The 14705-nt window shown below is 40.5% G+C and overlaps 1 protein-coding gene across 1 annotated transcript in view; it reads right to left on the reverse strand.

The window, feature by feature from the left end:
- Nucleotides 1-14705, reverse strand: part of CACNA2D3 (calcium voltage-gated channel auxiliary subunit alpha2delta 3) — a 786579-nt gene that overhangs the window by 432920 nt on the left and 338954 nt on the right. Inside the window, 3 exon segments of the mRNA XM_018555257.1 lie at nt 8802-8952; nt 9056-9116; nt 10240-10371. Of these exon segments, the coding sequence (XP_018410759.1) occupies nt 8802-8952; nt 9056-9116; nt 10240-10371 (344 nt within the window).

The following is a 14705-nucleotide window of genomic DNA, read 5'->3' on the forward strand; positions in this document are numbered from 1 at the left end:
AAGTACCCTCAAGATTCTTTATGGGGTTCATATTGAACTACACCATTCTGTACATTGCTCAAGAGAGCTCTGAGCAAACAGTGCGGTCAGCTTCCACTTTTACAAAGTATCTGGGGTGAATTAGAGACAAACATAATTTTACAATTTGGACTGAATTATATTACCCTTTTCTAGATTTATTTTCACAGCTGCAGATCAGAATTCACCAATCAACTTTTTTACAGGCACACTATGCTGGGGCATTTTTTTTCTGCTTTATTGTACTAGTTAAGTGGAATATATTACAATAGAATTGGTGCTAAGAAAGTAAACAGGGTGTGAGCAAGCAACCAAAAAGTGGTTTAACATTTCTTTATCTGAACTGAGCATACTGCAAAGGAGGCTGTCCTCTCCTTCTTGCACTATAGAATGGCTGATCTGTCACTAGTATTACTGCAGCATACTTCAGCTGTTTGTTTTATGGAATCTATCTTTATCTATATCAGTATTTCTCAACCTTTCACAGGAGGCTGAGCGGTGCCGGAGGAGAGCGTTGTGAGTGTCCAGCGTCTCTCCTCCCACACCGCTCAGCCTCCTGTGAGAGATCAAGAGAGCGGTGTGTGGGTGGAGTCACCTGTCAGCTCAAGATCTCCTCCCTGCCATGCTCGCTCAGCTTCCTGTGACAGCCGATCCAGTATGGAGAAGGGGTACAAACACTAGCCATCAGTGTTTGTAAATAATTGAGGACAGAGAATGTGTCCTCAATTATGAATGAATGAGAAGTGATCTACATCACCTCCTGTTCATTCATGATTGTGGTTATAGTAAACACCTTCTGTACACAAGTTATGAATGAACAGGAACACTCAGTAAAAAAGATTCCTGTTCATTTATAACAGGGGCTGCAGAAAAAGAGATTGAGGACTCTATGTCCTCAATCTCTTTTTCTATTTTAAAAGGGAAATATCAGGGGTCTGTTTAGATCCCTAATAATTCCCCCCGGAGAAAAAAAATGTTCGGTTTCGGCCTGACATTTTTTTCATTTCGGTTTCGAAATTTTCATTTTGGTGCACCTCTAATTATCTTCCTTCCCTTTTAGCCTCTAATGGTAGTTGGCTTGCTTATTACAACTTATATTCAGGGCTACAAGATACAGTGTAATTCTTTTCAATATTTTAGTTAGGTAAATATGAAATATTGCATGAACAAATTGCATGCGGAGTGAAATATTGGTTTTGACTATGGGTCAAGATTCAATTGGGGAGATTCCCACTACTTCCTGTTGGGTCACCTGAGAATAAAGTAAGGGGAAATCTCAACATAAATACAACTAATTGTTTAGTAGAGGGAGAAAGTATTAAACCCTGCTACAATAGTTTCAATCAAAAGTGTTAAAGGGTTAAAACCACTTTGTACTGCTAGAAATAAATAACCAAATGCATACACAAAAATATGCATACTATCAGGGTTATTCACAAAAGGGTGAAGAGTTTGGAGAAGGCAGGAGAGGTGAACAATCTAGGACAGTGGTGGCGAACCTTGGCACTCCAGCTGTGCCAAAACTACAAATCCCAACATGCATCTGCCTCTGGGAGTTATGTCTGTGGCTGTCAGAGCCTGGCAATGCCTCATGGGACTTGTAGTTCCAAAACAGCTGGAGTGCCAAGGTTCGCCACCACTGATCTAGGACAACATAGCTGATTTGAAAAGGGAACTGAATTGGAGAATTTTTCCAAATCAGGTATTTTGGCCTAGATTGTTCACCTCTCCTGCCTTCTCCAAACCCTTCACCCTTTTGTGAATAACCCTGTGAGTTGCGGTGTGTAAAAAGTCCAAAATCTAACAAGGATGGCAGCTTCCAGTCACAGAGCCCCACACAAGAAAACAGAATGTGAGTTGGGGATTATGCGCATAACACTCTTGGTCAAAAAGTAGAGGACCTGGCGTCCAGATGTCAACAATGCGTGCGCACCTCTGACGTGCTGTGTTAAAAGTCGCCTTTGAAGAGATTTACTTTCACTTTATGTTAAACTGGAAGCTCACCCTAGAATTATCCTATGAACATTAAACAGCCATATAACAGATGTACCTTGATAAATGCATAGCACCATGTTTGATGTCTGTCCGCACTGTGGTTGTCCCACAATCGACATTGGAAGACTGATAGCTATTATTATAAATGACACCATGCAACCCACTGTGTTGCTCAGCCCCCCATGCTATCTACATCTTATAATTGCAAAGCCTGACTGGGTAATGCTTCTTCTGACCCCTAATGCTGTCAAAGACGTAGAAACCATAAGGGAAGCTGAACAACACAACTAAATGGTTGTCAGTTTCCAATGCTGATTGCTGGACAATGAATCGTGGACAGAAGTTAAATTTGGTACTATGCATTTGTTACGGTGCATGTGTTACATAGCTGTTTAAAAGAGAACTATGGGGTATGTGTTTTTCCCCATAGTTCTCTTAAAGGAGAACTATGGGGTCAGTGTTTTTCCCCATAGTTCTCCTTAGGGTAACGGGAGGACACAAGCTAGTGTTCTCCCGTTACCCTAAGCTCAGTATACCGCGAGCTGCAGCTCGCGGTATACTGAGACGCCGCAGCCGGAGCGGATCCTGACTTAGACAATGGGATCCGCCCAGCTGCGTGAGTGACAGCTGGCTCTGCCTATCTAGAGGCAGAGCCAGCTGTACCCGCCCCCTCCCCCGTCCGTTCCGCCAGTCAGCGCTGGCGGATCGGAGCGGGGAGGGGGGAATCCAGCCCCTCCCCTGTCACGGCAGAGAGCCGTGACAGGATCGAGAGGTGAGCGAAAGCCGGTATGTGTTCGCTCACCTCCCGATCTACTGAGCCGACCTGTGACAGTCTCATTGTCACAGGTCGGCTAGAACTATGAGGTGAGTGAAAAGCACTCACCTCATAGTTCTCCTTTAAGGGTCACGGGAGGACATATACTTGGATCCTCCCGTGGCCCAAAGCTCAGTATATCGTGAGCTATAGCTTGCAGTATACTGAGACCGCCGCAGCCGGGACGGATCCCGACATTACTGTCCACCCACCCAGCTGCGTGAGTGACACGCAGCTGTACCCACCCCATGCCCCATACGTTCGTCCACTCAGAGCTGGAGGATCGGAGCGGGGAGGGGGGATTACCTGCAGGGAGCCATGACTGACAGTCACCGGTCTCTGCAGGGAGCTGATCGAGAAGTGAGCGAGCGACTGTATGTGTTCGCTCACTTCCCGATCTATTGAGCCGACGTGTGACAGTTTCATTGTCACACATCGGCTCGAACTATGAGGGTGAGTGATTTTCACTCACCTCATAGTTCTCCTTTGATGTTCATAGAGAAATTCAAAGGTGACTTTCCACTTTAACAGAAAGTGAAAGTAAATCTCTCCGAAAACAACATTCTCTAGATAAAGCATCAACCAGATCCTAACATCAACATAGCATGTCAGAGGTGCATGCCCATTGTTGACATCTGGACCCCAGTGACGTTATTCTTTGGCCAAGCGTGCTGCTCACATAATCCAACAACTCAGGTGCTCTTTTCTTGTGCGCTGCAACACATGCATTTTTGTGCATTGAGACCCATTGTGTTAGGCAGCCAAATAAAATTGAAAACCTATATTGAGAAATTATGAAGTCTGTCAGTGCTGACTTTTCCTTCTGAAAATGCTACTTCCCTGGTTCCCATGCAGATTTCGAAGGATCTTAGTAGTTGCTGAACTATTAACCTGGAACAAATAAGCATTTAAAGAATTCTGACTTCACTAAAATGCTTATTCTGCATTCTTTTTCCAGGTCAAAAACTTGAAATCAAAGACAGCCAGACACTTAGCAAAAAGTGGTCAATATTGGCAGCCTACATTTTTCTTTGGGGGTGTCAATGATCGTGCTTCTTTCAGCTCTAACAGTAGGAGCTGCAGGGGACAGAGAAAAATCTAGGCTGCCATTACTGAGCTTTTTCTAAAAATGGTAGTAAAGGGAATGTGGCAAAGTTTCTACCCCATCTCTTCTTTATCTAAAACCTATACTTTGTTAAACATTTGTGTGTGCATGTCATTAAAAAACACTATTGGCTTCATTTATAAAAGTTTTGCCCTGCATACAGCCATGCAGATGCTGTTCGCATGGCACTAGAGTCCCTAGAAGGCGCTAATATAGGAGATTTCTATACTCATCAGCGTCATCTAGGGATGCTAGTGCTGTGCTAACTGTTTTTAAAAGAAACCCTGTCTAGTATTTAACTCTGCCTAGTGCACATATTTGTACAGTTAATCCTTTTAATTTGGGATGATGCCATTACACCGTCAGTAACAGCCCTGAATCTGATAATATTTATAATTATTTATTTCATGTAATTATTTTGTTACCCTAATTGCCCAGATAACTAATTGCTATAACCTAAAGAATATCTTTTATGTAAATGCTAAATATTGGCTTTGTTAAAGAAATATAATAAAATTAAAATGATATGACATTTTAATTGTAATTATGTCTCACAATAATAAAGATTGGAGTAATTATGCACCGAGTAATTAAAGATTTATAAGGGAGATATTTGACCTAATGAGACACTTCAAGTATCTCTAAAGCTGATATGTCTATGTGGAAAGGGGTTTATTTGCATAAAATAGCTTGTGGTGTGAAAATAGCATGCAAATTGATAACATACGTGCTGAGTATCCTGAGCTACAAGATTTTGTACTGGGGTCCCGGGCTAAGTTCTCAACTATGATATCTGCATGCAACATGGCCTGTACATATTTGTGTGCACTTCCTTGGTGAGCTTTATTTTCCTCCTACACTACAAAAACATACAAGTAGTTTAATCACGTGAATACCATCCTGTATTTACCTCTTCATTACCAAACAATTTTTCACGGCTTTGATAGGTTTGACTAACAAGTATTCCATCATGCAACACTGTACCCAAATGTACCCAAATTAATTTTATCTTATATCATTTTTTGATTCAGACAGAGGGTATTTAATACGCAGTGGGTTATTTATTTTTTAGTATTGAAGGGAAAAAATTAAACAACTTGTTTCCCATATTTTCTGTTGAAAACAAAATGTCAGGACAGTGCAAACACTCCCAAAATGACGCCTTTTTTTGGAAAGTAGAAACCCCAAGTTTATTTATTTTTTTGCCACAATTCTTTGGAAAGGAAGAAACATGGGGGTATGGAGGTGGTTAAGACACAGAGTTTTGAGGAGGTCTCCTAGATACAGCATAACAGGTCATACACAGAGGGATCGGGAGGTGAAGGCCACAGGTCACATACATGGGCAGGATGGAGATGAAGGAGTTAATGTGCAGAGGTACGCATAAGGGAGATGAAGGGTTAATATACAGGTCACACTACAGAGGTGGGCTGGAGATCAGCAGTTTATGAGAGTATGGGCACTAAAGGTTTTAAAAAAGATCCATGAGAATAAATGTATGAATCAGCAGCTACTCATGTATTTATTCTCCCATTCATAAGCTACTAGATTTCTCTCCTTCCTCTCTAGTAAACAGTGTAAACAGTGGCATGTGGCTAATCTGATTAGTCATCACATTTATAAGAGAGTATGGAGCTGCTTGGATCGGCTTTTTACACTAGCTCTGTATACTGAGACATCTGAGAACACAGAGATTAGCAGCCTCAGGGGGTGCCCAAATAAATAAATAGCTATTTATAGACTGTCTTAAAACGTCATTCCAGAAATAGCCATCCACCTCCTCACTGTTATTTTACAATATAGAATCGTGGCCCTGGGATCTCCTTGTTCTCTATTGCTCTAATACACGCCAACTAAAACCTACTTACTGTCTGAATGTAGTTGCATGTTAGAAAAAATGGTACATGCATGAATCTATAACCGGCCTTTATAGCAGGGCGCACATTGGGAAGGCTTACAACAATACAAAACACAAAAATTCCCCAGCCTCAGCCTGCCAGCCAGCCTGCAACCAAACAAGTAGCCCTGTCAACAGTATGCGTTAAAATCAGAGGTTTTAGTTGCACAAACTTTTGGCCAAAAATATGTAGAAGCCACACTGCCGCGCCAAGGCACCTCTGCAAAGTGTGGTCCTAACTCTATGTATCCGAGTCTCCAAGTGTGAGCATATTAATGAAGTTGATAAATTACATGCAGGTGTACCTGGAGGTAGCCAACTCCTCCTCATAAGGTGCAGGGACGCACTGGAGGCCCAGCAACCAAAAATGCACGCTGGGACTCCAGTGCGTCCCCCTAACCCAAAATAGTCAAACTAGAAAAAATGGTACATGCAAAAGTGCATGTACCATTTTTTCTAGTTTGACTATTTTGGGTTAGGGGGACGCACTGGAGTGCCAGCGTGCATTTTTTTACATGCCGGTACACCTGCATGTAATTTATCAACTTCATGAATATGCTCACACTTGGAGACTCGGATACATAGAGTTAGGACCACACTTTGCAGAGGTGCCTTTGCAGAGGTGCCTTTGCAGAGGTGCCTTTGCACACTTTGCAAAAGTGCATGTGCCATTTTTTCTAGTTTGACTATTTTGGGTTAGGGGAACGCACTGGAGTCCCAGCGTGCATTTTTGGTTGCTGGGCCTCCAGTGCGTCCCTGCACCTTATCAGGAGGAGTTGGCTACCTCCAGGTACACCTGCATGTAATTTATCAACTTCATGAATATGCTCACACTTGGAGACTCGGATACATAGAGTTAGGACCACACTTTGCAGAGGTGCCTTGGCGCGGCAGTGTGGCTTCTACATATTTTTGGCCAAAAGTTTGTGCAACAAAAACCTCTGATTTTAACGCATACTGTTGACAGGGCTACTTGTTTGGTTGCAGGCTGGCTGGCAGGTTGAGGCTGGGGAATTTTTGTGTTTTGTGTAGTTGCATGTTAGGCCTTGAGAGACTTCAGGGTACCAAAAAAGGCTACTTGTCACCTGAATTTGTCTGTTTATTCTATCTATCTATCTATCTATCTATCTACTGTAACTATCTACTGTATCTATCTATCTATCTATCTCTCTACCTGTCTATCTATCTACAGAGTGAATAAGCATCCATGATGATAGCCTAATATTTAAAATGCGTTGGGCAGAGTCAGAAAGTGTGACACAGACACTATGTATGCTTGTTGATACTGGAAAGCTTTTGAGTTTTTTATTCTTAATACACCTTATTGATCTGCACAATTGGAGTGTTTTCTTCTTATCTTGCCTGTCCGCTGAGTTCCGAAGTGTCTCCAGGCAGTTTGGAGTGCACAGAGAGTGGAGAAAAATGATTACAAGAAAGAGCTTTCCGGTGGGACTGGCAGGTACCCTGGCACTCATATTACCTAAGTTCTTTATGACCTCTTTTTCTGTCAGCCTATAAAATCTCCTAAGCTGTACAATGGGGTCTGTGCCGTAGGTAGATGCACTGCGGTTCTGTGATATCCCAGTTAAAGGTGCAGGTGTGCACAATACAGTGGGAGATACAGTTACTCTTTTGAATTTGCTCTTCTTTAAGAGCTTGCTCAAGTACAATAAGGAAAATAAATATTGTGTCTTAATGTTATGGATTATATTTAATAGGCATTTTGTGTAAGGATTTCATAATCACTTTTTTTGCTATATTTTTTATGGGTGTATAATGTATATACAGTATTATTATAGGCTGCATATGTCTCTAATAGGAAGAGTGTGGATCATTTTATAGTTTCATTTTGTATTTAGACGTTTGAAAGGGAAGAGCTCAGAAAGTATTCTGGCACATGGGCCACTAGGTGATCCAACACTAGAAAGATGCTTCACTCAGGCAGGGGTCCTGTGTAGGGCAGTGCTGCTAAGGCAGCATGTGAGTGGAACATGCTGGATGTGTGTGTCTAGGCCTGTAAGACCTGAACAGTGTGTTGTACATAGTGCGGGTCTGACCAAGACCTAACCGAGACATTGGGGGAATTGATCAAAACTGGAGCAGACAAGATCTGGAGTACTGCAACCAATCAGCTTCTCTGACTAATTTTCAAATCTTACCTGAGTAAACTGAAGATAGATGCTGAGTGGTTGCCATGGACCACTGCTCCAGATTCTGTTTGCTCCAGTTTTGATAAATTCCCCCCATTGTCTGTGACTGAAACTGACAAGGGGAGACTCAAACTTGCAGGGCTTCTGAGACGGCGAGAAAGCTAGCCAAGAGTCTAAAGGGAGCCAGATGGACAGCTGATCTGACTAAGCTGTCAGTGACCAGACGGCTAGATACATAGCCAGGGGGTAAACCGTCTGGCCCCGACTTGTGTGTTAGCAACCAGGCTGCTAGAAACATAGCCAAAGGTGTAACTTTGAGTTTGCTGTATATTTGCCAAATATACCCCTGCATGGGAAACTTCTATGTTGTTACAACATTTGAGACAATAAAAGTAGGCAGAAAGTCCTTAAACGTACATCAGCTAGTTGACTCCTTAACCTTGCCCTCCATTTGATACTCAACCCATCAATATATACATATAAATTAACTGGAATTATCCATGAGCTGCAAAAATATAGAAAACTTTTCTTAACTTTGAGTTGTGTTTCTTAGCTTTGACCAATATATACTCGGCGTGTAACAATTACTGGCCTGAAATAGCTATGAGTAGTGTTCTTTGTGTTGCTTACTGGGGAGCTTGTCAATGGGGCCTTTGAAAGGAGTACAAGAGTTCAACTTATCACTTAAATTAATATTGACTGAATGGAGAAATGAGCGCATCTGAAGTGCTGACATCGCTCAGAGGCCTCCTGCAGGTGTCCAGACGCATCCACTTAAAAGGTTGCATAGGAGAGGGATGTTAAAAGAAGACAGCAACATACAGCAATTATGTTGAAGAAGTCATCATCTCCAAGGGTGTCCAGAATCGAGGATGCAGTCTGCTTTGCAATTGTCAGACGCAGGCCTTTCATGCTCCCACTGACATCAACTAAAATCACTACGTCTTTCGGAGAGGTAGCTGCTTGAATATACCTGCATTAAGAAATGACAGAAGTAAACACAGTTTGTTATTTTTCCGCTACATTTTTTTCTGATGGAGGAAGTAAACACATCTGCTGTACAATAGGTGACCTACCATTTTCGGTTTCTGCAGTCAAATGCAATAACTCCGTTATCATCTGGCTCCCATTTAATGCCTAGTCAAAAAAAGCAAGAGGAAAGTTTCAGGCAATAAAAGAGAATTCTATTGTGAAGCACCCAACAATAACACGAGTCAAAGGACACCACTGTGACTTTAAGCATGGTTACATTTTAGAAAAAAACAGTATATTATTTATTATACAATTCAGGCTTGCACAAAATCTGCTTTTCATTGTTTGGGAACTACAAACAGAGCGGTATTTAGCATAATGGCTAGTATGTAGGGTAGCAGGAATAGGGATGGGGTACCATCAAATCTTAAAATGAACAAATTGTGATAACCTATTTTGTTTCCCTCCTTTGGCCACCTCTTGGCATTGGTGACTAAATTCCACAACAGAACTATAGAGAGAACAGGGTGCAGGTTATGATGAAAGGAAGTCAGGAGGCTCTCTCTAGTTCAGAAAACATTAGTCAGTGTGTGTGGTGCCTAGGTGCTTACTCAGGGTTAGTAAAAAAAATAATAATTAGAAATGTTTCTGCTAGTTTGGTTTGCTGTAATACTTCCAAACATTGTGTATGCTGTCCATTCCCTTTTAATATTTTTCTGAATATTTTAATGAGTATTGCTGAGAGAAATGTCAATTGCTGGCATCAGTAATTTGTAAGGGGGCTGTAGGGAAAACAAATATTTAAACATTGGCTTGTAAAGGGACAGTAATGAAAATTATATCTAACAGTCTCCAGCTTATGCTCATCTCCAGCAGCATGTATCCTATCTTTAAACATCTACTGCAGTATGTCTAAATTCACTGACCGTCTTGTATATTAATTCTCCAGTCTTGGACCATCTATTGTATTACAGTATGTCTGGCAGAGAAACAGTTAATCTAGGTACTAAGGCCATATTACCGACAAGCCTTGGCTGCTTACAGCAATAACAAAATCATACGGTGTAAGGAAGATAACGCAATGTCAACAGTGATGATACAGTACAAACACTAGAGCTGTCATTGCTACGAAGCATGACATTTTTTCATTATTGCACAATAGGATTTATCAAAGCAGCCAGGATGTTTTCTTTAAAGAGCTGTTATAATCATTAAATGTCATACAAAGCATTGCCACTTTCTAAAATAACCGATTTACTACACTTATAGTACAGGCTTGATTCCTTACCTGGATACTGACGAAAAAAACCTTTTGCACTTCCAAAATATTGCCAAATGAGGGATGGATCACGATCAAAGTTGTCAACAAACACCTTGTTTAATGATTCCGACCAGTAAATTCCATTCATAATTTCAGGATCTTAAAAAAGAGACAACATTCACAATATTCATCACTAATCTTCATTCTTATTGGTTGAACTATAGTTATATAGCATTAGGACTAATGTACCTGGTTTGCAAAATCAGTTTATGTCTGTTGCAGATCAGCTTGTGGTTTGCTATGATTCCTCTATAGAAATGTGAATGCATGGCAAGCAATAGAATATTTTTCATCTGAAATGTCATCAAATGATCAGTGCAGGAATGTATTTTATTTTCCATCAAACATTAAGGTCTACTTATTTCACCTAAGATTCACACAATTAGAGGCCAAGGTTTACATGTTTTCTAGATTAATCCCATGCCACAATTTGTGAATCTTGGGTGAAAAAAATTGATAAATATACCCCTCTTGTAAATTAAATTACCACAGGAAGTGTTGAAATGTTGAGTATCTATGCAGAGCATGGACCCACGATCTAGGGACTCCCAAGGCCCAAAAAAAACAGTTGAGTATTAACATATTTTCTTACAAGCACCACAACAAGCCTGCATTTTGACATTACTGTCTGATCAGTTGTGATTACTTACCATTTTCTCTTTAACCCCTTCGTGACGGGAGACGTACACTGTACGTCCAGCCACAAAGGGACCAAATGACTTGTCACGTACACTGTACGTGACGAGTTATTTGCTGCTTTAGAGGGCTGTTAATCGCTGAGAATCAGCTTTTAACATTCATTAATGGATGCCCTTACTACAGAGGCATTCATTAATGAAAGGGTTAACCTTTTTCAGACACCCGATACCTTAATATCGGGTGTCTGAGAGTCAAAGCAAAGCGGACACAGATGCCGGCTTTTGCCGGCATTCTGACAGCTCGTATAGATCGAGAGATATCTCTCTCAAGCTATACTGGTTTTTTTTTTTTCTTTCATGAATAGATACAAAATGTGTCTATTCCTACAATGTATCTATTCCTGGAAGAAGAATGTTTGTTTGCTGATCGTTGTTGCAACAATCAGAAAACATTTAGTAACAGCTGAATCCTGAACTGCTGCAGGATCAGTGTCACTAACTTATTATCGGCTGTTCTGAAGTTTGAAGCAGCCTGATAATAACCAAAAATTTATTAATTTATCATGCAGTAACAGTGAGATTAATTCACAAAATCTGCTTGATATAATTAAATAAATAAAATAACATTTTTAAGTTAAAAAAAAAAGTGAAAAGTGTAAAAAAAAAAAAAAATTGTGAAAAGTGTAAAAAAAATAAAAAAATGTGTAAAAAATAAAATAAAATAAGGGACAAATAAATGAATGTATTTATTGCATTTTTTTTAGCTGTGCTGGTTTTGTAAAAAAAATACTACAAATCAAAACTGGGAAAAAAGTGTTTTTTTTAAACGGTTTTTTCCTCTTTTTTTATATTTTATTTGTCCTAAGTGAGGCGTTAGACACACATATGTGATATAAATATGTAGCCCTATCTGTCCTCTAAAAAACAATATATAATATGTGTGGGTGCACTTTGTAAGAAAGTATATTACTGACGTGGAAGAATCACACAGCAAAAATGTCAAAAGTGTGTCAGTCATTTACGAACAGAAACTAAAAACAAGCTCAGTCATGAAGGGGTTAAAGGCATGCCATGAAACATTAGTCCTGTCAATGAAGTAAATTTATCATGTAAACAAAGTCAACAGATGTACCAGTTTGCTGAAGAGCAGGGACTATGAGGTCCATGTAAGTGTTTAACATATCTGGCAAAACCTTTTATATGTTTTAAGGAATCCCTTCCTCTCATTCTGGCAAACTGACCAAATGGGTTTAGATGTTACCTTTAATTTGGAGCACTGCCACACCATCAGCCATCATGCAAACCAAAGACAAGCGCCTCAATGGCCCAAAACAGCTAGCTTACTAGTTCATGGGATGATGATAAAGGGGATGTGGCAGTGATCAGAATTGGAGCTGAAGTCCAGGGCACAGAAAATTATTTGCAGGATATGAAATGTATCTCCAGAGACCTTGTGGTACATTTGACAGTCTATAAACAATATATACAGGACTGGTTTGCTTTAAAGTGGAACCAGTAAAATCCAAGGTCTGTGTGAAATGTCCAGGCCCACACCCTCTGTATAAATGTCAGGCCTTTGGTAGTTCCTGTGACACCTAGGGGAATGGTGTTACAGTTAAAATTGTGAATTCAGGTGGAATTCAAAGCAAACCAAATATCACGAGAAGCTGCTCTAGCACTGGCCTGGAGTGTCTTCTTCGAAGATTTGGGGTACAAATCATTCCCCAGGAATTTTCCCGAAAGGATAGTGACGTCACACCTTGCAATGCAGAAGATGGGGTAACATAACTACATAATCTACATTTTTACTTTACAGGTACACTTTGAAACACTAAAAAAACAGTGATTTTTATGGGGTGAGGAGATCCCGAAGTATAAGCAAGGTCTGTTATAGGTATATTTTAGTCAGACATCTCTTTGAATTTTTTATTAATATTATGTAATTGAAAAAATAAATTTTAAGAAATGAGGTTAAATAGTTTTATAATACAAATTATGCTTTAAATGCTTGGTACTGTACTTTGTATGAAAAAGAAAAAGAACAGTTCTACGCTGTAAAGCTCTAACAATATTTGATGTTTCTTGGCTTCTAAGAACCATCAAATATGTTTGACATTCCCTTTAGAAAATATTGGAGGGGCTTTTCAGTGCAGGGAGATAAATGGACCTGGCTTGTATTAGGTGATCAAAATCCACAAGAGACAATTTATTATTAATTATTGGCTGGATTTCTGTTTATTTTAACACAATTTCTGAAATCGGTTTAAAAAGCCTCTGGGAATTTTCCATTACCTCTATTTTCGCCTTTATTGAACATTGTATGAACAATATTTCAACAGGACAAGTTCCAGTTCATAGAACACTTATTAGTAAGTAATTATTAAACCCAAAATTATAAAAATATATTAAGATCTGAGGTGAACATTATATCCATTCTATACCTGTATTCCGTTATGGTATGGTTAAAAAATATCCTCAAAATTACATCACAAAAAGATAAGTACAAAATAAAAAGAAAATAAATATAATATTGAGAAAGTGCAAGTTGCAATAATGTATTCATGGCCTTTTGTTTAAATTTGCCAGTCTATATAATTACTTCGGTTACCCCCAAGCCATTTTACTACATTACATGTGGCCTTATTTGAGAAGGCAATGATGATAGGTAAAATGCAGTGGCGGAACTATCGCCATAGCGACACAGGTGGCCGCTATGGGGCACGGGGCACTGGGCACAGGAGGGCCGGCCAGAATGAGGAACAAAGGGGTCCTCCTGATGCCATGTGGGCCGCCTGGGTGGCTTTGGAATCGCAGGCTGCTGGCTGTCACTGGCGGCTGTAAGGAGGAATGCGCCGCTGTTCAGATCACTGACAACATATCAGTGATCTGTGCAGTGGTGCATTCCTCCTTACAGCCGCTGCTGAGTCAGTGACAGCCAGCAGCTGCAGAGGAGGAGGAGGCTGGGCCCAGCATCGGCAGCAGAGGAGGAGGCGGGGCCTGGCGATGGAGGAGGAGGCGGGGCTCGGCGGTGGAGGAGGCTGGCAGAGGATCAGGGCTGACAGGCAAGAGTGCTGACTGCTACATGTTTAACTTTTCTCTATCTAAAGACTATCTAGACTTTAATACATTTTAAAATCATAAATAATAAAAGACAATACACTGAAAATCGTGATGATCTATTCTATGGTAACTCTGATTCTGTGAGCTTAAGATTTCCCTTGGGGGGAGCATTGTGTAGCAACGCAAGGAACTTGAACTGCAGCAAAGTGGACCAATAGATTAACAAACTATAACCAGCAAATGCTAAAAGTACTGTTACCGATAGCAGTACGGCCCCATTCACTCTATGCATTGTGTTAAAGCACATGCCTTAAAGCAATGCAATATTATGTGTTATGGTTAAGGAAGACAGTACCATGACTAGAGACGTAAGAAAATATCACACAGGGAGCAGAAAGTGTCAGTGATTTTCCAGCAACTGGAGCTTACTACAAGGAAAGTTATTGAAGCCTATTAGCATTGAAAAATGGCCAGAAATTAGTATCAAGATTCACCCCCAATAGACTTCAATGGGGTAAGCTGCTAAGTTTGGGTTTCACGCTTTTCATACAGGATACAAAAACCCCCACACAAACAGAGCCTGGGCAGATTTTATCATCCATACATTTTGAATGGCCTGCCAGGGTATTTTAGCGCATGTAGTGCACCACGACACACAGATGGTTTACATTCATGCCTTGTGGTGGCAACAATGTAAATGAGTTGTGCTGTGCTGCTAGGTGAGTGGGGGTGCAA

The sequence above is a fragment of the Nanorana parkeri genome, unplaced genomic scaffold (assembly GCF_000935625.1).
Source record: "Nanorana parkeri isolate BGI_ZX_2015 unplaced genomic scaffold, ASM93562v1 scaffold189, whole genome shotgun sequence".
In the NCBI taxonomy this organism is placed as follows: Eukaryota; Metazoa; Chordata; class Amphibia; order Anura; family Dicroglossidae; genus Nanorana; species Nanorana parkeri.